At 46.7% G+C, this 27,252-nt stretch overlaps 1 protein-coding gene across 3 annotated transcripts; it reads right to left on the bottom strand.

Annotated features, from left to right (window-relative positions):
* Positions 1–16,064: 16,064 nt before the first annotated feature.
* Positions 16,065–26,299, bottom strand: CUNH16orf95 (chromosome unknown C16orf95 homolog). Of its 3 annotated transcripts, XM_040735734.1 has the most exons (9): positions 26,231–26,299; positions 25,951–26,099; positions 24,313–24,376; positions 22,702–22,753; positions 22,007–22,147; positions 20,416–20,562; positions 19,791–19,827; positions 16,960–17,179; positions 16,065–16,331 (listed from the first exon to the last, which is right to left on the bottom strand). In XM_040735734.1, the coding sequence occupies exons 2-9, from the start codon at positions 25,976–25,978 to the stop codon at positions 16,313–16,315; spliced, it is 708 nt and encodes a 235-aa protein (XP_040591668.1). In that variant the 5' UTR covers positions 25,979–26,099; positions 26,231–26,299; the 3' UTR covers positions 16,065–16,312. The 3 variants fall into 3 exon arrangements, with proteins under 3 accessions (XP_040591668.1, XP_040591675.1, XP_040591671.1); XM_040735741.1 differs by lacking the exons at positions 24,313–24,376; positions 26,231–26,299 and having other exon boundaries at positions 25,951–26,062; XM_040735737.1 differs by lacking the exons at positions 24,313–24,376; positions 25,951–26,099; positions 26,231–26,299 and adding an exon at positions 23,829–24,111.
* Positions 26,300–27,252: the final 953 nt, after the last annotated feature.

Raw genomic sequence — 27,252 nt, 5'->3', positions numbered from 1 at the left:
GCTGGCACAGGGATTGCTAAGCAAGCAACTCAACAGTGCAACACCCAAGTTACCAATTCACAATCAAAACCCACATGCTAGGAGGTACATTGTGTATGTGTGTGTGTGTTCCTGCAGAGTGTGCAACACTCACCACAATGTGCTCAGTACCTCTCCCTGGAGAAACACTGAAACCATCCCCACACATAGGTAGCACTCTTACATGTGCCTTTAGGAAATTGGGCAGTGGTGGTTCATACCTTTAATCCCAGCACTCAGGAGGCAGAGGCAAGCAGATCCCTGTGAATTCAAGGCCAACTTGGTTTACAGATCAAGTTCCAGGATAGCAAGGGCTATTATATGAAGAAACTATCTCAAAAAAAAGGTGTCTTTAGGGTATATGTTGCCCTCTCTTTTTATTTTTTAAGGCAGGGTCTCACGTATCCCAGGATGACCTCAAACTCACCAGGTAGCTAAGGATGAACTTGGATTCTTGATTCTCCTACCTCCACCTCCTGAGAACTGAGATTGTAGGCATGGCTACCATGCCCAATCTCCAGAATGTGCCTTCCCACAAGTGCAGACAGAAGGTACATGTGTGACCACATGCTATTCCCATAGCCAGGGGTCCGTGGAGCCTATGTAGCAGGAGCTGAGCCCAGAAACCATCAATCAAAAGAGATGCTGAGATGCAGCTGGGAGACAGCAGCAATAGCAGGGAAGAAGCAGAATAGACTGGCCACACTAGCAAGCCCAGAATTTGGGAGACTGAGGCAGGAGGACTGTGAATTTGAGTCCAGCCTGAATTACATAGTGAGACCTGTCTCAAAAAAAAAAAAAAAGGAAAGGAAAGGGAGGGACAGACAAACACAGACAGAGAAAAAATAGAAAGAAGGGAGGGAGGAGAGGGAAGATGGTGAGGGGAAATCAGGTCCTAGGACATTTTCTGGCCTTCTGAGACCCCAGAGGACCCCAGGTGGCTCTACAAATCTAAGTAAGTTCTCAGCTTCTGGTCTGCAGGCACAGGAGTGCAAGGGTTAAGACTTCTATTTTGTAGACCTGGCAAATATTAGATCAAATCCACGATCACAAGAGATACTAACTCATTGGTGGAGGTTTAAATGGTCAGGCTGACCCTCAGAACCTACTAGCTGGACACAGTGTCTGAAGATTCGGACTGCCAGTTTCAGAGACCTTCTAGAATAATACAAGTGTGACACCAGGAAGCCACCTTGCAAAACGCCTTGGCCATGATCTATCAAGTTTCTAGGTCTATGGTGAGTGTCTAGGAAACACAGAATGGAAGTTACCATTTGAAAATATCTTTTGGTCAGAGCTTCAGGCCTGGAGCAGCATCAAGGAAGCCACAAGCCTCAAACCCCAGAGCAGTGTCAGAGGTAGGCCTGAACTTCAGGCCCAGAGCAGCAGCGTCAGAGGAAGGTTCAAGCTTCAGGCCCTGAGCAGCATCCCATGAGTCCCAGACCTGGAAGCAGTGTCAGAGGGAGGCCCCAGCCTCAGGCCTAGGAGCAAGGAGTGATTGCAGGGTGAAATGACAACAGTGGTGTCCAGCAGTAGCTTCCAGAAACTATCGAAAAAAAAGTCCCTCTAGGAAAGAGTGCTTATGTCCCAGCCAGCATCCACTGCCATTTCTCGGTTGGAGAGACCCTGCTACTACATCAACCGCTGGATCCTCAGCCCCACCTGTACCTCCAATGACAGGAGCGTCCAGCGGAGCTGTAGTCCCACCTGCACCTCAAGGTGTGGCCACCTGAGCATTGAGCCCACTTTCACCAGGAGCAGCATTCACCTGAAGCTCTGCTCTACTTGTGCCTGAGGGAGCGGTCAAGGGAATCACATCCCCCAATTATACCAATTGGAGAGACACCCCTGAAGCACAAGCTCCAGCTATACTGATCAGAGGAAGAGATGTGTAGTCAGCAAGGTGAGAACACACTCAACAATATAAAGAGCGATACAGCACCACTAGACACTAGTGCTGCTACAACAGCAAGACCTGAGCATCCCAACAGAAATGCAGTAGAAGAAAACGACCTACAAAATAACTTTATGAGGATAATTAAGGCCATTAAAGAGGAAACGAAAAATCCCCTTAGAGAAATGGAGGAAAAGACAAACAAAAATTGGAAAATATCAACAATTCCTTAAAGAAAACCAAGGAAAAGCGATGAAGCAAGTGAAGGAAATGACTCAAGACATGAAATCTGAAATAGAGACAATAAAAAAAAAGACACAAACCAAGGGAATTCTGGAAGTGGAAAATCTGGATAAACCATCAGGAACCACAAATGCAAGCATAAACAACAGAATACAAGAGGTGGAAGAGAGAATTTTAGGCATTGAAGATACAGCAGAAGAAATAGATTCATCGGTCAAAAAAATTTTAAATACAACAAATCCTTAACACAAAACATGCAGGAAATCTTGGACACCATAAAAAGACTGAACCTAAGAATAATAGGGATAGAAGAAGGAGAAGTCCAACTCAAAGGCACAAAAAATATATTCAACAAAATCATAGAAAACTTTCCCAACCTAAAAAAGAACATGCCTATGAAAATACAAGAGGATTACAGAACATCAAATAGACTGAACCAAAAAAAGTCCCCTTAGCACATAATAATCAAAACAATAAACATACAGAATAAAGAAAAGCTATTAAGAGCTGCAAAGGAGAAAGGCCAGGTAACATATAAAGGCAGACCTATTAGAATTACACCTGACTTCTCAACAGAAACAATGAAAGCCTGAGGGTCCTGGTCAGATGTTATGCAGACACTAAGTGACCATGGATGCCAGCACAGACTACTCTATTCAGCAAAGCTTTCAATAACCATAGATGCAGAAAACAAGATATTCTATGATAAAACCAAATTTTAAAATATCTATCCACAAACCCAGCCCTACAGAAAGTAATAGAAAGAAAACGCCAACCCAAGGAAATCACCTATGTCCACAAGAACACAGGAAATGGATGAACTTACAGCAGCAAATCCCAAAGAAGAGATGCCATCACCAACAACAAAAACAAAAATAACAGGAACTAGCAATCACTAGTAATTAATATCCATTAATATAAATGGTCTCAATTCACCTATAAAAAGACACAGGCTAGCTGGGCATTGGTGGCACACGCCTTTAATCACAGCACTCACTTGGAAGGCAGAGGCAGGCAGATCTCTGTGAGTTCAAGGCCAGCCTGGTCTAGTTTCCAGGAGCGAGTTCCAGGACAGCCTCCAAAACAATACAGATAAACCAAAAAAAAAAAAAAAAAAAAAAAAAGACACAAGCTAACAAAATGGATACAAAAACAGAATTCATCCTTCTACTGCATACAAGAAATACACCTAAACCTCACAGACAGACATTACCTCAGAGTAAAGGGTTGGGAAAAAATTTCCAATCAAATGGACCTGACAAGCAAGCTGGTGTAGCTATCCTAATATCTAACAAAATAGACTTCAAACTAAAATCAATCAAAAAAGATAGAAAGGCATTTCATATTCATCATAGGAAAAAAATCCATCAAGAAGAAATCTCAATTCTGAACATCTATGCCCCAAACACAAGGGTTCCTGCATTTGTAAAAGAGATATTATTGAGCCAGGAGGTGTTGGCAACACACCCTTAGTCCCAGCTCTCAGGAGGCAGAGGCAGGGAAATCTCTGTGAGTTCGAAGTTACACAGAGAAACCCTGTCTCAAGAAACAAAAAACAAAAAAAGGAAGAAAGGGAGGAAGGAAGGAAGGAAGGAAGGAAGGAAGGAAGGGAGGGAGGGAGGGAGGGAGGGAGGGAGGGAGGGAGGGAGGGAGGGAGGGAGGGAGGGAGGGAGGGAGGGAGGAAGGAAGGAAGGAAGGAAGGAAGGAAGGAAGGAAGGAAGGAAGGAAGAAAGAAAGAAGGAAGATCACTAAAGCTTAAATCACAAATCAAGCCCCATACACTAATAGTGGGAGACTTCAACACCCCACTCTCATCACTGGACAAAGCTACCAGACAGAAGCTTAACAGAGAAATAAGGGAACAAACAGATGTTATGACTCAAATGAACTTAACAGACATCTATAGAACATTCCAACCAAACACAAAAGAATATACTTTCTTTTCAGCACCTCATGGAACCATCTCAAAAATCGACCACATACTCAGTAATAAAGCGAACATCAACAGATACAAAAATATTTGGAATACACCCCTTTACCCTATCAGATCACCACAGCTTAAAGTTAGAATTCAACAGCAACATTAATTTCAGAAAGCCCACAACACATGGAAATTGAACAATGATAACTGAACCACCACTGAGACAAGGAAAAAATAAAGAAAGAAATAAAACCTAAAATGTAATGAAAATGACGATACAACACACCCAAACTTATTGGACACAATGAAAGCAGTGCTGAGAGGAAAGTTCATAGCACTCAATGACCATATAAAGAAATTGTAAAAATCCCACACTAGTGAATTATCAGAACAACTGACAGCACTAGAAGAAAAAGAAGCAAACTCACCCAGAAGGAGTAGATGGCAATAAATAGTCAAATTGGGAGCTGAAATAAAAAATAGAAACAAAGAAAACATAGCAGAGAATCAATGAGACAAAGAGTTGGCTCTTTGAGAAATTAAACAAAATAGACAAACCTTTATCCAAACTAACCAAAAGACAGAGAGAGAATATCCAAATTTTTTAAAAATCAGAAACAAAACAGCAGATGCTGAGGAAATCCAGAGAATCAACAAGCCACACTTCAAAACCCTGTATTCAACAAAACTGGAAAACTTTTGAAGATGAACAATTTTCTAGAAAAGTACCACATACCAAAATTAAATCAAGAACAGATAAACAACGTAAATATACTTGTAACTCCTAAGGAAATAGCAACAGTAGTTATCAATAGTCTCTCCCCCCCCTGGAAAAAAAACAAGCCCAGATGAATTAGTGCAGAATTCTACCAGATTTTCAAAGATGATCTAATACCAATACTCCTCAAATTATTTCATACAATAGAAACAGAAGGAACATTGCCAAGCTCTTTTTATGAGGCTACAGTTACCCTGATACCCAAGATACCCAAACCACACAAAGACACAACTAAGAAAGAGAATTACAGACCAGTTTCACTCATGAACATAGAGGCAAAAATACTCAATAAAATACTGGCAAACCAAATCCAAGAACACATCAGAAAAATCATTCACCGTGATCAACTAGGCTTCAGCCCAGAGATGCAAGGATGGCTCAACATATGAAAATTCATCAATGTAATCCACCATAAAAACAAACTGAAAGAAAAAAACCACCTGATCATCTCACTAAATCTGAAAAAGCCTTTGGAAAAAATCCAACACCCCTTCATCTAAAGGTCTTGGAGAGAGCAGGGATACAAGGAACATCCCTAAACATAAAGACAATATACAACAAACCAACAGTCAACATCAAACTAAATGGAGAGAAACTCAAAGCAATCCCACAGAAATCAGGAACAAGACAAGGCTGTCCACTCTCTTCATATCTATTCAACATAGTACTCAAAGTTCTAGCTATAGCAATAAGACAACAAAAAGAGATCAAAAGGATCAAATTAGAAAAGAAGAAGTCTAACTCTTGCTATTTGCTGATGACATGGTAGTTCACATAAGTGACCCCAAAAATTCTACCAGAGAATTCCTACAACTGATAAACACCTTCAGTAATGTAGCAGGATACAAGATTAACTCAAAAAAATCAGTAGCCCTCCTATATACAGATGGCAAGTGTGCTGATAAGGAAATAAGAGAAACATCACCCTACAATAGCCACAAATAACATAAAATATCTTGGGGTAACTCTAACCAAACAAGCAAAAGACCTATATGACAAGAACTTCAAGACTTTAAAGAGACAAATTAAAGAAGATATCAGAAAATGGAAAGACCTCCCATGCCCTTGGATAGGTAGGATCAACATAGTAAAAATAGCAATCCTACCAAAAGTAATCTACAGATTCAATGCAATTCCCATCAAAATCCTAACACGGTTCTTCACAGATCTTGAAAGAACAATACTCAACTTCATATGGAAAAAATCCCAGGATAACCAAAATAATCCTATACAATAAAGGAACCTCTGGGAGCATCACCGACCCTAACTTCAAGCTCTACTATAGAGTTATAGTAATGAAAACAGCTTGGTGTTGACATAAAAACAGACAGGTGGACTGAAGAAATCAAATTGAAGACCCTGATATCAACCCACACACCTATGAACACCTAATTTTTGACAAAGAAGCTAAAATTATAAAATGGAAAAAAGAAAGCATCTTCAACAAACGGTGCTGGTATAACTGAATGTCAACATGTAGAAGAATCCATATCTATCACCATGCACAAAACTCAAGTCCAAATGTATCAAAGACCTCAATATAAATCCATCCACACTGAACCTCACAGAAGAGAAAGTGGGAAATACACTTGAATGCATAGTCACAGGAGACAAATTCCTAAATATAACACCAGTAGCACAGACTCAGAGAGCAACCATTAATAAATGGGACCTCCTGAAACTGAGAAGCTTCTGTAAAGGAAAGAACATGGTCAACAAGACAAAACAGCTCCCTACAGAATAGGAAAAGATCTTCACCAACCCCATATCTGACAGAGGGCTGATCTCCAAAATATACAAAGAACTCAAGAAACTAGACATCAAATTACCAAATAATCCAATTTAAAAATGGAATACAAATATAAACAGAGAATTCTCAACAGAGCAATCTCAAATTGTGGAGAGATGCTTAAGGAAAAGCTCAACATCCTCAGTCATCCAGGAAATGCAAATCAAAACCACTCTGAGATTCATCTTACACTGATCAGAATGGCTAAGATCAAAAACATTAAGGACAGCTTATGCTGGAGAGGATGTGGAGAAGGGGGAACACTCCTCCATTACTGGTGGGAGTGCAAACTTGCATAGCTGCTGTGGCAATCAGTATAGCGATTTCTCAGAAAATTGGAGATCAACCCACTTCAAGACCCTGCAGCAATACTACTGTAGGGCATATACCCAAAGGAGGCACATTCATACCACAAGGACATTTGCTCAACTATGTTCATAGCAACATTATTTGTAGTAGCTTGGAAACAACCTAGATGCCCCTCAACTAAAGAATGGATAAAGAAAATCTGGTATATTTACACAATGGAGTACTACTTAGCAGTAAGAAACAATGACATACTAAAGTTTGCAGGCAAGTGAACAAAACTAGAAAAAAACCATCCTGAGTGAAGTAACCCAGACTCAGAAAGACAAATATAGTGTATACTCACTCATAGGTGGATACCAGACATAAAGCAAAAGATACCCAGCCTGCAATTCATAAACCCAGAGAAGCTAGAACCCTCATCCAGAAATGGAAGCAGGTGCAGAAATCCACAACTAACCATTGGGCTAAGTTCCTGGAGCACTTGAAGTGAGGGAGGAGTGATAATATGAACAAAGGAGTCAAGACTATCTTGGGAAAAACCACAGAATCAACTGTCCTGAGCTAGTGAGAGATCACTGACTCAGGTCTGACAAATAGAGAACCTGAATAAGACTAAACTAGACTCCCTTAATATAGGTGACAATGGTGAGGCTGGAACAATATATGAGGCCACTGGCAGTGGGTCCAAGATCTAACTCTAATGTACAAACTGACTTAGTGGAGCACATTCTAGCCTAAACATGGGTGTGGGGGTGGAGAGATGCCTTGGTCCTGCCTCAATGAGATGATGGGACAGACTTAGTAGACTTCCTTGGGAAGGTCTTACCCTCTCCATGAAGTAGATGGGAGGTGGGGGGTGGGGGAGAGAAGGGATGGGGAACTGAGATTGGAATACAAAAATAAATTAATAAAAAATTGTAAAGAAAATATCTTTTGCCAGGTAGTGGTGGTGCATGCCTTTAATCTCAGCACTCAGGAAGCAGGAGCAGATGGATCTCTGTAAGTTTGAGACCAGCCTGGTCTACAAAGCAAGTTCCAGGATATCTGGGACTGTTAAACAGAGAAATCCAGTCTTGAAAAAAAACAAAAGAGCCGGGCGGTGGTGGCACACACTTTTAATCCCAGCACTCGGGAGGCAGAGGCAGGCGGATTTCTGTGAGTTCGAGGCTGGGCTGGACTGACAGCCTCCAAAACAATACAGAGAAACCCTGTCTCGTAAAAAAAAAAAAAAGAAAGAAAGAAAAGAAAATATTTTGTCCCTTTCCAAATGGCAGATTCACAAACCTGATTCTATGTGTAGAATGGTTTCTTGGTGCAATAATGGCAAGAACATTATGGCAGTAGCCAACCACTTTCTGCCTGGATTTAAAGGCCATCTGACAAAACAGATTTCATTCCTGGTACTGAGCCAAGAACACATTGCTGGCTAGGTTATAAGCCATAGGGGAGCATCTAATGCTGTTATTCTGCTAAATGGACATAATGATAAACTGCCCCATAAATTCTTATCTTTGTCCTCATAAATTAGTGACCTGGAGCAGTAGCTCACTCTTTAGTGGTGGGTTACTGAGAGAAAGGACCAGGAGATGAAAAAAGAAAGAAGACAGGAAAGTTTGGGATCAGAAGTCTTGCATAAGCTGATGGCTCAAGTTTATTAAATACAGCATCTTATATACATTTTGCAGGGGGTGGGGATGGGACAGAATCAGCAGAAAACTATCATACAAGGGGGAAAAACAGAATGTAATGTTTCACGAAGAGAGCACAGGATATCTCAAGTGTATTACACACAGACCAAGGACTCAGTGACCTTGGGACTGTCAACCATAGCCCTTCAAGGAGTGGGGGTAAAGTTAAGTCCTCAGGATCTGAAATGCCAAGGCCCTGGCCTTGGTCTTGCCAAGCACTTGGCTGGTTTTAGAAAAGGAAAAAGGTTTCTTTTCCATATATTAAGGCCTCAGGGAAAGTACTGGACCAGCCTGGCCCTCAACAAATCAGTGCATCATCTCTCAACACTCTTCAGAGAGGCTTCTTTTTTGTAGTACATGGTGATTAATGCAGAGACCCACAGTTGGTCAAGGTGCAGAGAATTAGAACCAAGGAATGCTTGACTACAAATGAGACATCTATATCACACATGCATACATCTCAGGGTTTGAGGATCATAGTGGAAGAGGGGGCAGAAAGACTATAAGAGCCAGAGGGTCCAGACACATGGGGGAGGGCCTAGGCCCTGTCCCAAATGATGAGACAGACTTTGATGATCCCCCATGGAAGACCTCACCCTCCCTGGGGAGCAGAAAGGGGATGGGATGGGGGTTGGTGGGGGGCACGTGAGGATGGGAGGGAGAGAGAACTGGGCTTGATATGTAAAATAAGATTATTTCTAATCTAAATAAAAAATAATTTTTAAAAAGCCAGAGGGAGTGGACACCTGCAGCAAAACTCACATATGAACTTACACTGGCTGTGGCTGTGTGCCCAAGGCCTGTGCCAGATCAGCCGTATCCCAGCATGGATGTGGAAGGGGGTCATGAATTCCCACCCTTATCTAAGGAGCTATTGGCAACTGGTAGCTGCTAAGGGAAGACTAGTTGTTGTTGTTGTTGTTGTTGCTGTTGTTGTTTTCAGGGATGCAGCCCCTGAGAGACTACTCATGATTCAGTAGATAGTCCTATGCCCATGCACACAGGCAGTACTAAGTGTACTCAATAGATCTGGAGTGTAAAAGAGTGCACATTTTAGAGTGGGAAGTGATAGAGAAATGAGGAAATTGAATGGCTAGAAACGAGGTCAGATTTAATAAAAGTATATGTAATTTAAAAATAAAACATTCATAAACAATAAAAATATTTTCTGGACTTCAAAGAAAGGCTAATACCAACACTTCTCAAATTGTTCCATAGGATAGAAACAGAGGAACATTGCCAAACTCTTTTCATGAGGCTACAGTTACCATGATACCCAAACCAGACAAAGACACAACTAAGAAATAGAATTACAGACCAATTTCCCTCATGAACATAGATGCAAAAATACTGGCAAACCGAATCCAAGAACACATCAGAAAAATAATTCACCATGACCAAGTAGGCTTCATCCCAGAGATGCAGGGATGGTTCAACATATGAAAATTCATCAACGTGATCCACCATATAAACAAACTGAAAGAAAAAAACACATGATAATCTCATTAGATGCTGAAACAGCCTTTGACAAAATCCAACACCCCTTCACATAAAGGTCTTGGAGAGAGCAGGGATACAAGGAACATATCTAAACATGATAAAGACAATATACAACAAACCAACAGCCAACATCAAACCAAATGTAGAGAAACTCAAAGCAATCCCACTGAAATCAGGAACAAGACAAGGCTGTCCACTCCCCATATTTATTCAATATAGTACTCAAAGTTCTAGCTAGAGCAATAAGATAACAAAAGGAGATCAAAGGGATACAAACTGAAAAAAGAAGTTAAACTCTCCCTATTTGCTGATGATATATGATATTTTACATAAGTGACCCCAACAATTCTACCAGGCAACTACTACAACTGATAAATACCTTCAGTAATGTAGCAGGATACAAGCTTAACAACAACAAAAGTAGCCCTCCTATATATAGATGATAAATGGGTTGAGAAAGAAATCAGAGAAATAGAGAAACAACACCCTTCACAATAGTCAAAAATAACATAAAATATCTTGAGGTAACTCTAATCAAATAAGTAAAAGACCCATATGACAGAACTTAAAGTCTTTGAAGAAAGAAATTGAAGAAGACATCAGGAAAGGGAAAGACCACCCATGCTCTTGGATAGGTAGGATTAACATATTAAAAATGACAGTCTTACCAAAAACAATCTACAGAATTATTGCAATCCCCAGCAAAATTTTTCACAGTCCTTGAAAGGACAATACTCAACTTCATATGGAAAAACAAAAAACCCAGGATAGCCAAAACAATCTTGTACAATAAAGGAACCTCTGGAGGCATCACCATCCTTGACTTCAAACTCTACTATAGAGCTATAGTAATAAAAACAGCTTGGTGTTGGCATAAAAATAGACAGGTGAACCAATGGAATCAAATAAGAGACCCTGATATTAATATGCACACCTATGAACATATGATTTTTGACAAAGAAGCTAGAATTGGAAAATGGAAAAAAACACATCCAACAAATGGTGTTGGTGAAACTGGATGTCAACATGTAGAGGGATGCAAACAGATCCATATCTATCACCATGCACAAAACTCAAGTCCAAATGGATCAAAGACCTCAATATAAATCCATCCACACTGAATCTCACAGAAGAGAAAGTGGGAAATACACTTGAATGCATAGGCACAGGAGACAAATTCCTGAACATAACACCAGTAGGACAGACACTGAATGAATAAACAGGACCTCCTGAAACTGAGGAGCTTCTGTAAAGCAAAAAACATAGTTAACAAGACAAAACGGCTCCCTACAGAATGGGAAAAGATCTTCACTAACCCCACATCTAACAGAGAGCTGATCTCCAAAATATACAAAGAACTCAAGAAACTAGACATCAAAAGACCAAATAATCCAATAAAAAATAGGGTACAGATCTAAAAAGAGAACTCTCAACAGAGGAATCTCAAGTGGACAAAAGACACTTAAGGAAATGCTCAACATCCTCAGTCATCTGGGAAATGCAAATCAAAACCACTCTGAGATTCCATCTTACACGTGTCAGAATGGCTGAGATCAAAAACTCTGATATCAGTCTATGCTGGAGAACATGTGGAGAAAGGGAAACTCTCCTCCATTGCTGGTGGTAGTGCAAACTTATACAGCCATTTTGGAAATCAGTATGGCGGTTTCTCAGAAAATTGGGAACCAATTTACCTCAAGATTGAGCAATGCCACTCTTGGGCACATACCCAAAGGATGCACATTCACACCGCAAGGACATTTGTTCAGTTATGTTCATAGCAGCATTGTGATAACCAAAACCTGAAATCAACCTAGATACCCTTCAACTGAAGAATGTATAAAGAAAATGTGGTACCTTTACACAATGGAGTACTGCTCAGTGGTTAAAAAAATGACATCTTGAAATTTGCAGGCAAATGGACATAACTAGAAAAAAACATTCTGAGTGAGGTAACAGCAAACCCAGAAAGACAAATATAGTATGTACTCACTCATAAGTGGTGATAGACATAAAGCAAAGGATCAGCCGCCTACAGACCACAACCCCAGAGAACCTAGGTAACAAAGAGGACCCTAAGCAAGACATACATGGATCTGCCTAGGAAGGGGAAAAAGACAAGATCTCCTGAGTAAACTGGGAGTGTGGGGGGCAAGAGGGAGGGTAGAAGAGGAGAAGGGATGAGGGAATGGAGAAAATGTATAGCTCAATAAAAAAATGTCAAAAATTAAAATATTTTCTGGAAGAACTGGGGAGTGGATATATTGGAGGGAACAGAAGGGAAAGACATTGTGGGACAAAAGAGGTTTTAAGGGGCAAGAGGGAGGGTCAGCATTGTGGGACAAAATGGGGGCTGTCAAGAGATTGGTAGAGGCCAGGGCTATAACACAGGCAAGAGGTCTCACTTCACAATCACCTCTCATGGACAATTCGGCCTGGCTCTGGCAAGGTACCCCAAGCTCAGAGAACTCCCCACCCCATGCAAAGCCTGTGCCTTTGTCCAAACACAAGGGCAAACCCACCAGCTGAGCCCACTCACCCGCTCTGTAATAACCTCCTGCTCCTCAACCCTGAGCTGGAGGGCTGTGCTGGCTGTAACGGCTGCCATTTCCTCCTTCCATGCGGATGCCTGGAAAGGACATGCTTACTTGGCAATGCTGAGACACTCAGGAATGCCAGTGTTGGACTTCTCCAGAATTCTAGCACCTTCCACGGCTCCTGGATCAGCCTGGGGTTTGCCGTTTCAACACAAAAATGGTGTCTTCTAACAGGGCTTCCTCTTAGAAACGGCAAAGGAGAAAACAGGAAGCTCCCATTGCTCTGGGGAGGGGGCCTCTCAGATACCCCCCAGCTCAGTGAGACACACTGGACAGCACTGAAAATGCCAGGACACTCCCACCCCCTCAGGTCCTGCCTGGGCTTGAAGCAGACATCATCAATTAATTGAAGAGCTTCCGTTTCCCCACCAAGCCCGGCTCCCTAAAAAAGCTCACCTGCCATTCCTTTGGCAGGGAGTGTGGAAAGTCTCCTCACAGAGGAGGTGCAGGGAGGAGGAGACCCCTGGAAGCAGCCTGGACAGGAAGAAGCCGCCGTCAAGCCTTGCAGCTACCAGCAGCAGTGTGACTGTGAGTGGGACATTACACTCTCTGTACCTAGCATCCTTGTTTGTGAGCAGGGATGTCCCCAGCGAGCCCTTCCAGCTCATAGCGACTGGTTACCCTAGTCAGACATAGGGAACCAGAAAATTCTGGGAACTAGCCAGGGGGAGAGAGGAGCAAAGGCACCCACAGCAATAGAGTTACAACGGAAGTGGACAGACAGACAATATGTCAGGCCTGGCAGAGTCACTGGAGCTGTGATAACACTGCATTGGAGCTGAGGCACACTGGGGGCTGTGTGAGGGAAGCCTATGAGCCACGGGAGGCCAGACAGGAGGCCCCAGCTGGAATAAACGGATAGAGAGAGGAAGGCAAGTTAAAAGGCTCCTACCAGATCATGGTCCGACCCTTCACATGCCAACTGACTCCCCAAGCCCACTCCTGGACATGTGGCCACCTCTATGAGCAGAGTGTGCTGTTTTCTGGCAGGGGTTGGCTCCAGAACTCATTCCTTCTTTGAGGGAAGTTGTCACTGAATGCTATTGTGTGTTCTATGCCGGGGCTTGGGGAAGGACAACTCGGCCTCAGCAGACAAGGTCATCAAGGGCACCATTTCTGTGACTCAGACACCATAGGTCCTAAGCTGGCAGCATGTGGGCACGGAGCCCTGCGGTGTCACCCCAACCACAGATGGGATGTTGTAGTCAGACACTCCCATGAGTCTACTAGCACGTTTTTGGTTTTGATTTGGTTTGGTTTGGGGTTTTTGTTTGTTTTTTACAGAACGTTGGAACCTGGTCCTGGGCAGTCACATTTGGGGAGCTGGAACTGGGAAACCACTTACCAGCTGTCAGACTCCAGCCGTGTGCTCCTTCTTCCTGCAGCTTCCCCAGAGGAGACCAGGAGTAAGCACTCCGGGGCCAGGGTCCTAGGCTGCTCTGTCCTCCCCAGCACCGCACTCTCGCCTCCTCACTAAGGGCAACCAGAGGCTTTTAGAATCCTCTGGAAGATGCTTGCTATGAATGCATTGTTCAGAGCTTTGAATATGGGCATCTAGGAGGGAGTATGCCCAAAAGAATGAGGACTACCACCCCGCAAAGCTGAGGGTGTGGTGACCGCTGAGACCCAGGGAAGACAGACACAGGACAACTCTTGAGAAAAGGAGTGGATGAGTGTCAAGTTCTGGGGGTGTGGGGGGAGATTCCTCCAAGGCGGAGCCTGTGGTTGTACTGCTTGCCTTTGAGCGGCAACTCTGCTGCACTGGGAGCGAGGCACCATTGTGCAGTCTAGCACAGTTGGCTAGCATCTGGAGCCTGCTGGAGCCTAGCAGCCGCAGACTCGGCAGCCCTTGACTGGCCCTCTGCCGGGAGGATGGCCTCACTCACAGGCTCCTTCAGCTCTTGGCCCAGAGCATGCTGTTGCCTTCAAGCACAAAGGCTGCCATTGACCTCTGCTCTGCTGTCTCAGCAAACAAGTGTCACAGCTGCTGTGCACCTTACAGGCTAGGCTTTGGGGAAGGAGCTGCTACTCTTCCCCAGCTGCCGCCTGCCAAGAGGGAAGGCAGGTCCCTGTACACCCATGGGTCGGTTGTGTGAGGCCAAGAGGATGCTGGCAGAGTGTGGACATCTTATCCCACGGAAGCCTGGGCATCAGAGGGCTAAAGCGCTAAAGTCGAAGCAGACTGGTTTCCCAGCTGTGCAGACTGGCTGGAAGGGGGCCTCAGGGTGTGCAGATGCTGACAGTCTCTTGCAGAATCCTTTGGAGCAGCGCCTGAGAGATGGCTCTGTGGGTAAAGTGCTCACATGCAAGCATTAGGACCTGAGTTCACATTCCCAGCACTTCCACAAAAATAAATCGGTGCAGCAGCGCACACCAGTAACCCCAGCCCTGGAATGGAGACAGGTGGATCCCAGGAGCCAAATCCTGAGCTCCAGGCTCAGCGAATGAATGAACTTCAAGGTGGTAACTTTTACATCATGCAAATGATGTCCCCATTCACATATTAGTTTATGCCAGCTGTGGTGTCACACACCTAGAAATCCAGGACTTGGAAGGGGGAGGCAGGAGAATCAGGGATTTGAGGTGAGCCTGGTCTACATGAGAACCCTGTCTCAAAACAAAACAAAAATAAACTCAAGATGCTGGAGAGGCACAATAGAGCACTGCACAGTTCTTACACACATTTTTCAAAATGTAAATAAATGTAAATTTTTCAATTCAAATACAATTTTAAATGCTATTTGGCATAAAAATGAGACACCCTGGATGATGTCTTAAATAAAACCCTTTCAGACCAGGTTCACTGACACACATCTTTAATTCCAGCACTCAGGAGGCAAAGGAAGGTGGGTCTCTGTGAGATTAAGGCCAGCCTGGTCTACAGAGTAGAACCCCAGAACAGACAGGGCTATGTAGAGAAACCCTGTCTCAAAACAACAGCCACAACACAGAGATACACACACACACACACACACACACACACACACACACACTAAATAAAATCCTGCCAATCCTTGACAGGAAAGAGATGTAGAAATGAATCCCCTCCAGAGACAGAGAGGACAAAGGAAAACCAAGGATTACCCCTAAATGTGGCTGGCTTGAGGACAAGAGAGATTGCTCAGTAGTTAAAAGCACTGGCTTTTCTTCCAGCAGACCCAGGTCCAAATTCCCAGTACCCACACGATGGCTTATCATCATCTGTAACTCCAGTTCCAGGGATCTGATGCCCTCTTCTGGCTTCCATGTGTACCCAGGTATACATTCGGTACACAGACATACATGCAGGCAAAGCACAGAGCATAAAAATAATTTTTAAGTGGCTGCTTTAGAGTTTCACAAATAACATTTATTGGCTGCATTCATAACAGACTCGTTCGGACATTCACACCAGCCCCCCTTCAACTAACAGTCACATGGTGGCTTCTACTTCAGATTGGATCATGGATGCAGATCTTGTCATGTATGGAGACTGCAAGTGTCACAGATCCTCCTGATCTGAGGACCTCCCCTGAGGACCGTGATTGTGACTGCCATTCTTGCTGAGGATCTTGACAGTAGCTGAAGTCTCCACCTCAGTCCCAGAACAAATGGCTAGAAAGCCAAGAGAAAGGCAGGGGCTGGGAACTGTCCCCCAGGCTGACTGCTCACTGTCCTGGGCATGGGTTTGCCAGGAACCTTCACAGAGAGGATGGTGCGGGCATCCCCTCAGCCACTGGGTCCCCCACTACACTCAGGAACTGGGGAACTAGGCTGGGGTCAGTGCAGGATCTCTGATTCCCAGCTGGGGGACTCAGTGAGCCACTGACCTTCAGCACCCACTCAGGAAGGAAGGAAACACCTAGTTTTGTAGAGCCGGGGGCTTGGGGGATTCCTAGCACCCTTGCTCCTTTAAGGCTCTGGGCTGGACTCCCTGCTATTGGGTGTCTGCCAAGCCACAGGGGCAGCAGGTATGTGGTGTGAGAGTTTACAGGGCTTCCCACATCCCAGCTGGACAAGGGGAGCTGGGCCAACACCCCTACCCCAGAGCCAGGCCTGTGAAGCCTGGGGCACCTCTTGGAAGAGTCTTACAAGTGCTGTCACCATGTCATCCAAGGGCTCAATGGTTTTTCAGTAAACAGCCTAAAGCAAGTCTGGGGCAGGATGCTGGTGGCAGGGTCTCTAGATTCCAAAGGGAGTGATGAGTCCAGGCCCACCCTTTCTCAACTCCCCAGCAGCTCACCGAATGGCCAGGATGGCCCTCAGGACAGCCTGCAGCAGGGTAAAAAGATTAAAGCTCATGGGGAGGAAGAGGCCTAAGCGGCCAGCATGTGGCTTATCCTCCTGAGAGCCTGGCAGCTCATCTTGATGAAGGGCCTGGAGCTGCTGCCACTTGAGGAGGAGATGCTGGTCCCCGCAGACCCGCCAACAGCCATGCCAGCTGCTTGACTCCAGGGAGCACTCTAGGAGCAAAAGAAGCACTGTTGAAGGCGGCATGACACCTTCTGGGGCCCCCAGGAGTGAGGACTGTGGATCTGTGGGGAACTGGCCCCACCCAGCCAAGGTGCCGGGTGGTGACTCAACAGTTTCTGCTTTTGTTCGTTTGTTTTTGTTGTTTTAAGACAGGGTTTCTCTGTGTAGCCCTGGCTATCCTGGAACTCACTCTGTAGACCAGGCTGGCCTCCACCTTCCTTGGTGTATTGATAGACATCTAAGCCTTAATCGTATCAGTGCAAAAATACTCCTAATATGATAATGCAATATGGCGAATACATTTTCCTTCTGAAAAATCCCACCACAGTACAGAGCAGAATATCATGGAGCCTTCTTTGTCAAAGGGGCTCAAAGATCAAAACTGTGTCTGGGGATGGAGTTCAGCATGCAAAAGGCCCTGACTGTGATTCCAGCACACATACATACACACACACACACACACACACACACACACACACACACACACACACACACACACACACACATCTTCAAATGTAAACCCATTGGATTTGAAACCAAATGATGAAATACACCACGCTGGAAGAGGGGACAGAAGCATGGACACTCTGTCCTGATCCTGCCTCCAAGGTCTCCTGACATGAGCAGGTGAGAGTCTTGACAAGCACACTCTGTAGGGCCCCTGAGCTGAGGGACACAGTGGAGCACTGCAGTCCCCACCATGGGGAGGCTGAGGATGGAGCACAGCTTGAGCCCAGGAGTTCACATACAGGAAGATCTCATCTTGAAAACAAAACAAATAAATCACCTCAACTAAAAAGCATGATTGGAGCTTCTGGAGAGACAGCTCAGAGGCTAGAGCACTGTCCCCTCTTGCAGAGGACCAGGGTTCAATTCCCAGCAGCCACATGATGGCCCACAACAATCCATAACTCCAGGTCTAGGGCTGATACCCTTTTCTGGCCTCCATGGGCACTGCATGTATGAAAGCACTCATACACATAAAATAAAGGTAAGTGGGTCCTAAAAACAAAAAAAGTGAAAACAAGACTGGAGTAAAACTCAACACTGGTTTTGAAAGTCTATCAGCTAATCCTATAATTTGACAACAAATTCACTTTTCCTGATAATGTAAGTACTCTAAGTGAAAGCAATGAAAACAGGCCTCAAGGAGCCACCACTGGGTCTGTGGACAGTACCGTTTCTCTCACACTCCTGGGAGAAGGTTCTGGTATGGGTTTCTTGCTTTGTCAGACCCTGCTCTGCTCTTGGAAGCCTCCCTGGGGTCAAAGTCTAGTCTCTCTTCACTTTACCCTCTGCCCCTCCAGGCACAACTCAGCCCTCCGTCTGAACCCTACAGGGTTTCAACTTTGAACACTTCTAAGGACACCTTCCTAGGGCCGGATTTTCCCAGAGCCTTGTGTCCTGGGGATGTGTCCATTGTGTGGCTACATAGTAAGTGCTGCATTCATGTACAGCCCACTGCTTATCTATTTTACTGAGACAACAAGCTCAAGTCACTCCAAGGTTTTGCTGTGACATTTCCCAACACTGATAAGAGTGCTGAGTGCCCTCAGGCTGTCCCCAACAATGTCTCCATTCAAATCCTTATGCCTTCAAGTTGTGCCTGCAGGGCTGGAAGAAGCTGAACTCTGGGATTGTTGCTTCTGGGGTTGGGAACAGGACGTTTTTACACTTTTAAGAACAGGTTGGCCGGGTTTTGGTGGCACACACCTTTAATCCCAACACACGGGAGGCAGAGGGAAGCGGATCTCTGTGAGTCTGAGGCTAGTCTGGTCTACAGAGCGAGTTCCAGGAAACCCTGTCTCGAGAAATGGTGGCTATCCATTTCCTGAGAGCTTCTTTCTCATCCTTTCCCTCTGAAAGCTCCTCGCACCTGCCTCTTTAGAATGCCATTCCCAACCCAGATCCTGCACGCAGGATTTCCTGTGCAGAGCTGGCATCATGCACCAAGGCACCTGACATCAGACCAAAGCCTGGTAGTGCCTTCCAAATCAAGTCCAGGACACTAAGTTCAAAAACCATGAGTAATATGGAGAAGGGTCTGTCTCTTCCAGGGATCTGAGCCATGGGGGTGTGTTTGAAGGCCATATCACCAATGTGTGAGTGTGCTGCCAAGCATGTATGAACATATGCTGAACACATGAATATGAGCATACATTATTAATCATGAATGCAGGAATGCATGCATGCCAAGTCACATGCATGAGCATATGAATACACTGTGCAGCACACACACACTCTGTTGTGATTGTGTAAGGCATGCACACATGTGAGTGTTTGTATGATAAGAGCTGTCACATCAGAAATGCACACCAGTTCAAAAATGAACATATGCATACACTACATACCACAAGTCACAGAAGTTCTTGTAGCCCAGGCTGGCCTCAAACTCTATCACAAAAGTTTATAGCTTAAATAAAACCATCTTAGACGTCATCAGCCCCAGCTTGTCACTGCTAAGACTGATGGTCTACCTGTGTCATTTGTAAAAAGGCAGCTGCTGACACCTGGCAAGGGTTGGAGATGGTTGAGTCACCTATGTGTCCTTGCCCGCCTGCTTCCCAGAGCAGGATGAGTTGACACATGGTGTGGAGTTACCTGGAGTGTCTTTAACATTCTCCAGCCTCTTCACCACCTGAGAGATGAGAAAATGTGTCAGTTTGTCCATCTAGTGACCCACAGTGTGTTGGGGAGTGATCAGGACTTGAGACCTCAGGGCAGGGGTGTTGTGGCTCCCAGTTTAGGGCCAAGTTCTTTGCTGCTCAGTGATGAAGAACCCAAAAGTGGAAAGGCAAGAGAAGAGGAAAAAAAGACTTCTAAGTAGCCCCAAAAGCTGGGAAGGCCCTCCAGGCTACAGGAAGGCTGATGTGGACAATGTGGGCATCACGGCCTAGAACCGCAGCTGTGGGGGTGCAGGTGGCTGCAGAGGGAGGAAGCCCAGAGCCACGGTCCCTACCGGCCACCCCTGCAGGACTCTGCACAGACACAGAGAGATGGGGCTGGACACAGGGCGTGGTGGGGAGAAAGAGGGAGGAGGAAACAGCAAAAAGGGAAAGGTGTGGTAGCCTGGATACCAGATGGCTCTTCACTGTGTTCAGAGGATGAGGCCTGCACTTCCCAGCAGCGTCCTCAGGATGTGACCTTCTGCCCTCAGCTGCCCTCACCATGGGCTCTTCCCCTTCCCACTCCTCATTCATCCCTGTATCGCAAGCCCCCTTCTTACCTTCTTCTGTGACCTCAGCCCCTGGGGCACCCAATAGGGCATAACAGCCCTATCCTTGGGCATTGGAAGGCAGCCCCCAAAGGAGTGGCAGGGGCAACGACATGACCTTATGGCTCTGGGGATATAACGTCGAATCATCTTTGAGACCTACCAGTGGACAGTAAGAAAGGTTCAAAGGGGTGAGGGAGGCACCAAATACGGTGACACATGCCTTTAATTACAGCATTCAGAAAGCAGGTGGATCTTTGTGAGTTCAAAGCTAGCCTGGTCTACATAGGGGAGGCTGTAGCACAGCTAGCAGAGTACTTGCCTAGCATGCACAGAGACCTGGATTCCATTTCCAGCACCACCAGGCAGAGGCCAGCAAAATGGCTCAGCAGACAAGGGAACCCACTGCCTAACTTGTACACCTGTATCTCTGGGACTCACAGTGGAAGAAGAGAACTAACTCCTATAAATTGTCCTCTGACGTTCTACATAAGCCCCTTGGCACATATGCATACCCCACACACATACATACACAACACACTAAATAAATAAATAAAAATATTTCAAAACAGGCATGGTATTTGTGGTAGCTGGAATGAGAGCAGCCCTTATAGGAGCCCGTGTTTGACTCCTGGGTCTGCACTTGCTGGGACTGTTTGGGAAGAATTAGGGACTGTGTGGTCCCTTTTCTTTCTTTATTTATTTTTCGAGACAGGGTTTCTCTGTGGCTTTGGAGGCTGTCCTGGAACTCGCTCTGTAGACCAGGCTGGCCTCGAACTCACAGAGATCCGCCTGCCTCTGCCTCCCGAGTACTGGGATTAAAGGTGTGTGCCACCAACGCCCGGCTTTTTCTTTATTTTTTTAAATTAACTTACTTATTGGCATTTTTTTTGAGGCAGGGTCTTTCTATGTAGCCCTGACTGGCCTGAAATTCACTATGTAGACTAGGCTGACTTTGACCTCACAGGCCAAAGAACTTCTTGGCACATTGTGGGTGGTACATTAACTGTCTAGAAGCCTGTGGCAGGGACAAGTGGTAACCACCCTTCTACCTCTCTGCACAAGTCCAAGTAGTTATTTCTGAGGTCCTTTGGCCCTGGAGGATGAGGGCATGCGCCAATCCATGGGTGTCAATGCCATGACACTCAGTGAACAGCTATCAGTGGACATGGTACCCACAGGAGAGAAGCAGGTACAAGGGTGACCTAATACACACATCACATGAATGAATCTCAAAAGAGCTATGCAAGCCAAAGAAATGGTTTAGCAGGCAAGGGTGCATGGCCACAAAGCCTGACATGAGTTTGATCCATGGAATCCACATGGTTGAAGGAGAGAATCAACCCACAAATATAGTCTTCTGATCTCCACAGTGTACCATGACACCACACACACACACACACACACACACAAACAAAAGGGGTAGTAGATAGGAAAGAGGAGGAATGTGGGCAGGGACTGTCACTCAGTGGAGAGTACTCACAGCTAAAACCAAAACTGTGTCCCAGAAACTTCAGTCATAGAATACCTGTGATTCTGATGGGCTTTGGACCTGGACATGTGTCCTGGCCCTAAGCGATGACCTGCCAAGTCACTTAGTTACCTGCTTTCGTGGTCTCAGGGACAGGGGGACCCAGTAGGGTAGCAGTGCATCGGCCCGGGGCACAGGCAAGTGACCCCCAAACCTGGAATAGCACTGGCAACACATGTACTCCTGGAGGACAGTGCGGAGGCTGGGAGACACCTGAGCGAGACACACAGAGGTCAGGACTAACCAGGTAGCACCTGAGCAAGGCACAGGGGACGAAACTAAGTGTGACAGGAGTGGAGGACAGCCCCCAGGGAAGGGACAGGGGGCTCAGGATGAGGCTGGTACATGTTTACCAGCTTGGGTCTACAAGCCAGGTTGGGGGGAATCCTGACCACTCAGCACTGCCTCACTGAGCCCAAGTCTGTCTATGGAAGATTTGAGCAACTGGAGCCAGGAGGAGGTGACTACTCCCTGATATACCTGTGGCTTTCTGCATGGTGCTAACCATGTGTTGCGGCCACCACCCCCTCTATGGGGCAGATGAAGAAGCCAGGACAAGACACTAAAAGGACTTCTGGATTTCTTGGGGTGCCTGGGCTCAGGGGGAGACTAGAAGGGAGGAGGTGACACTACACGGAGATATGGGGACACAGAGATGACCCATACAACCACATGCTTCTATGCAGGACCCAGCTCTAGACTCTCATCTGCCCTCCCTGCCCCCCGTCACCCATAGGAGGGACAAGAGGCTGAGGGCATGTCCTCACCGAGTGACCCGTGATGCAAACTTCCTTTCCAAAGGTCTGAAATGAACCCTTCCTAGAAAAGAAGAACACACAGCTGAGTGTTCTGGCTCTGTGCAAACTGTAGACTGGGCACTGGTGACCCTTGGCACTAAGCTCAGTGTGGAGAAGTCTTCCTTCTGAGCCCAGGAGGTGCTTCCTGGTGACAGAAGGGCAGGCTCACTCACGTGGCAACTTCCCCCACTGGTGTGGTACCCTGTGTTCTCAAGCCAACTTGCTTCAGCTAAGGCCGGGATTATTTCTCAGGAGGGTCCCAGGGCTCCATTGAGGCTTTGTTGGGTATACACAGGCTTAGGAGAGCCTGTCAAAACTGCAACAAAACCAGTAGACCTGGTGACTTTGCCTCAAGGAAAACATGACAAGACATAGAGGAACAGAGGACAGAACAGGGGACAGGGCAGAGAGAAGAAGGGGACAGAAAAGGATAGAGGACACAGAAGGACAGAATTCTTGGAGTAACAGTTACTCTTCCCCGATCCCAGCCTCACACTCAGGGTGTTCGCCATGAGAATCTCTGGTGTGTAGACACTGAGTGCCAAGCAAAACTGATCTTCCATAGCAGATGTCAGCTTGCTTCCTGTCAGAAAGCACACACTATCCGAGTGTTTTTGTGTTTCATTATAATCATTACAATCATTATTGTTTGGTTGAGGCAGGATTTTGCTATATAACTCAGGCTTGCCTCGAACCCACAGCAATCCTCTTGCTTCAGTCTCCCAAGTGCTGGGATCGCAAGAGTGTCTGGGTGTGCTTCAGGCCTTTGGACTCCATTTCCTAGCTGATGACGGAAAACAAGACACGGGGAATGACCTGCTCAGCATCCAGCCTACCCACATCGGCCCAGCCTGGAGGCAAGATCCAGCTGGTCTCAGAGACTGGTCACTACAGCGTCATAACCCTTGAAACTAAGTTTGGAACTGCCTGCTGGAACTAGTAGGAGCAGCTAGCTAGCCTCCTTCTTTGATGAAGGAGCTACCCTAATAACAAGGAAATATATGTGTCTGGGTGGTCCCCCGGCCTGGGAAGGAAGCCAGCAGAAGGGAAAGTTGAGGGCTAAGGAGAAACCATGCGGGGCCACAGTCTTTGCACACCTGGATACAGCCATGCTTGAAGGCCTGCTCCTGACATTTCCAGGGATGGAAAGAGTTAAGTCGCCTTTCCGTTTCCTTGGCACTGCGCTACCGCTGGACCAGGCAGCCCCGGGGCTCCAGGCACTCACAGGTGAGCTCCAAGGTCACCTGTGTAGGCTCTGGGCTGACCTGATCTGTCATGATGCACTGTGCTGGGCATGCGCTACACAGTCGTGTCAGACCAGGTCCAGGCGAGGTCCACAGTCCTCGTAAGGGCTGGAGAGTCAGGGTGCTTCGCAACAGCTTCCCGCTGGACCCACTGATTGGCCTTCAATCAGCCAATCAGGAGTTGCCGTATTGGTCGTGCACTGAGCTGACAGCTGATTGGCTACTCGCAGCTGCGGATGATGGGAACCATGGGATAGAGTGGCCTCTGAACACTTGGCTCTCGCTCCCTTGACTCTCGTCGCCCAAGCTGACGTGGAACCCGCCCGAGACCACTCACCATTTCCTGTGGATGGTCCTGTGCACGCGCGAGGCACCCCGGTCCCGATCCCTGCCCCGATTCCCTGAAAAGAGACAGAGGAGGTAGGACCAGAATGGTCCCACTTCTATCCAAAGCCATTTGTTATCAAATGGGGTGGCAGCTTCGTGACCCTGAACTTCACACACCCGTCAGATAGCGCAAATTGTAACTTTAAAAGAAATGTTTCCATCCAGGGCTTTGGTGCTCTTGGCCAGTGAGATAGATAGCTCGGCAGACTAGGGTGCCTGCTGCCTGAGTCCGATCCCAGACTCACATGGCGAAAGGCGAGTACTCCCGCAAGCTGTCCTCCAACAACCATCCGCGTGCCACACACATCTCACTCACCTACCCCGAAACAGCCCACAGAGTGGGAGAAAATCTTATCCAGCCGTACTTCAGGCCGGGGTTAAAATACAAAATTGACAAAGAACTGCAGAAGTTAAGCACCAAGGAAACTAAGCTGCCGATTAGCAAATGGGTAGCTGAAGGGAACAGACTTCTGCTAGGTGGCTCCTTCCAGCCCCATCCCGGGGCTGCCCTTAGCAAAAGAGTAGAATGTGGACACCTGCTGTCACTCTAGAATACGTCCCTACAGTCACCCTGGATCTCTGTCCCTGGGCCTTCCTTCTCATCTGTTTACTGAGTCACCTTCCCATGAGAAGGGTCTGCCACTAGAGGATCCCAGATTGAAGCAAGCTCTTCCCAGCAACCCTCTGACAGCCACATCCACCAAGAAGAGGGCGCTTGTCCCACGGCCCCTAGGCCTCAGACTGCTGCAGCTGTGCCACAGACCAGTGGCAGCCCATAGCTGGCAAACTGCTCAATCAGAGACATGGTGGGCTGGGGTGGCCACACCAGCTTCCCTGCATTCAGGTGTGTTGACTGATGCAGCTGCGTGCTGGACCTCAGCTAATAAACAACGGGAAGCAACTCAACAAAAAGAAAACTCTGAGGATGCGAGAAAGGAGAATAGTTCCACAGCCACACTGGATGGTAGAGCAAGCTCACAGCTAGATGTCCAAGCTGCAGGAGAGATGTCACCCTGACTGCTCAGGAGGTTGAGCACAGAAACTACTTGAGAGTATGAGGATTGCCAAGAATTCCAGGTCTGTCTCAAAAGAATGATGGGGGGAGGAAGGAAGGAAGGAAAGAAGGAAGGAAGGAAGGAAGGAAGGAAGGAAGGAAGGAAGGCAGAAAAATGAAAACAAAATGCTAAGAACACATTCCCCTGCTGGGGAGGGACACTTTCCAGGTCTTTCAAGCTGGACTTTGGAAGGTTCTAGGGCAAGTTCACCCCAGTGTCTCTGACCAGTGTCAGTTTACATTTCTTTTTTTTAATTTAAGGTGGATTTTTTGTTTTTGTTTGGTTTTGGTGGTGGTGTTTTGGTTTTTCAAGACAGGGGTTTTCTGTGTAGCCTTGACTGTCCTAGAACTAGCTATGTAGACCAGGCTGGGCTTGAACTTACAGAGATTCACCTGCCTCTGCCTCCTGAGTGCTGAGTTTACATTTCTTGCCTGGTGCCCTTGCTATGAGGGGGTCTTAGCTTCTTTCTCTGACTGTGGTATTGTGACCATCCCAAGGGCAGACACTTTCAGCTCTGCTGTCTTGGCTCTTACCTTTTCCTCTTGGGGTCACTGGTATCATCACCACCCTTTCCTCCCTGTCTCCAGTGGCGGCACGTTCTTTCAGTGGCTATGGCTGGTCTTCCTTCACTCCATCCTCCCCCAATATGCTGTGGGATATGGTGTCACCATCATCTTCCTCACTGTCATCAGAGCAGGAAAGGGAAGAGGCCCACACAGGCTCTAATAACTTGCTACTTCCCAAATGCCTGTCACCCTGCCCCCCATGGCCCTAGGGCTCCCTGTGAAATATCTGGGAGAAGTGGCCACCTACTTGCCTGTGCACCCTCTGCGTCCCCCACAACCATGATGCTCTGTGGGAGCCAGACTTCCAATGGAACTGTGGAATGCTGGGAACAGAAGCTCCACGGTGATGATAGGCCAGGCCGTCCCTCTCAGGCAGCCCTTGTCCTCTGCTGACTCCAGAAGGGCAGCACAGGCCCAAGGACTGCAGAAATGGACGGGAATGAGGTCTGAGGTGCTAGGCTCGGGGTGCGGAGAGCTCTGTGGAGACTTCTGAGTGGTCGCCTTCAAAAGGTCCACCCATCACAGGGCTCCAGTGGATGCTTGTTGAGCCGGCAGCAGCTGTCCTGACCTGGTGTCAGCTGAGCGACCCAGCAGCTCCATGCAGCAGGCTCCAGAGTTTAGCCACGGACTGGGGGACCCAGGCAGCAGCCTTCATAGCCCACTGATGCACAGGCAAGTGAATCAGCCTAACGGTCAACTCTTCCCTCAGCTCTGCTCCACAGCCAGCCCTCCCTAGCTCCTCACCCATACCTTGACACTTAGGAACCCATACCTCCAGGCCTCACAGCAGCTGCTTCGGTGCCCGTCACACCCGTAGACCATTCTCTGCAGGATGGCAGGGCCATGACCCAGCTCAGGTCAGCTTCTGGCCCACATGGTTTTGTCCCTAGTCTGCAGCCCCAGGGTTCCCTACCCAGCTGGCTCCTGTGTCCTCTCCCTCCCTCCCACCCTTCTCACCTGGTGTTTTCTGCAGGGACAGTGCAGAGGCCTTGAACAAACATCTTATTATGCATGGCCATTATTCAGGTGTGCATACCTTGGCCATTAATGAGTGGGCACCGCTGCAGCCTGTAAAGATAACTGAGGTAAAAATGCCCAGGAGCAATGAGAGGCTGCAAGGCTAGGGGAAAGCACACTCTCTCCTGTGCTGGTGTAAAGCAAGACGGTGCAGCCACTATCAGACCTAGGCGGGATTTGGTTTTTTACATATTTATTGTATGTGTCTGTTTGCTTACATGTATGTATGTGCACCACATGCATACGGTGCCC

The sequence above is a fragment of the Mesocricetus auratus genome, unplaced genomic scaffold (genome assembly GCF_017639785.1).
Source record: "Mesocricetus auratus isolate SY011 unplaced genomic scaffold, BCM_Maur_2.0 Super-Scaffold_6723, whole genome shotgun sequence".
Taxonomy (NCBI): Eukaryota; Metazoa; Chordata; class Mammalia; order Rodentia; family Cricetidae; genus Mesocricetus; species Mesocricetus auratus.
The sequence above is the reverse complement of the archived record's forward strand: the minus strand, read 5'-3'. Positions and strand labels throughout refer to the sequence as shown.

Excerpts from the sequence above, each read along its gene's own strand:
- CUNH16orf95 (XM_040735734.1), bottom strand. The coding sequence starts at position 25,978 with ATGATACCAGTGACCCCAAGAGGAAAAG. Across the intron at positions 22,754-24,312 it reads AGGACCATCCACAGGAAATG|GAAGGGTTCATTTCAGACCT; the intron begins GTGAGTGGTCTC and ends CTTCTTTTCTAG. Across the intron at positions 19,828-20,415 it reads GGCTGAGGTCACAGAAGAAG|GTGGTGAAGAGGCTGGAGAA; the intron begins GTAAGAAGGGGG and ends CTCATCTCTCAG.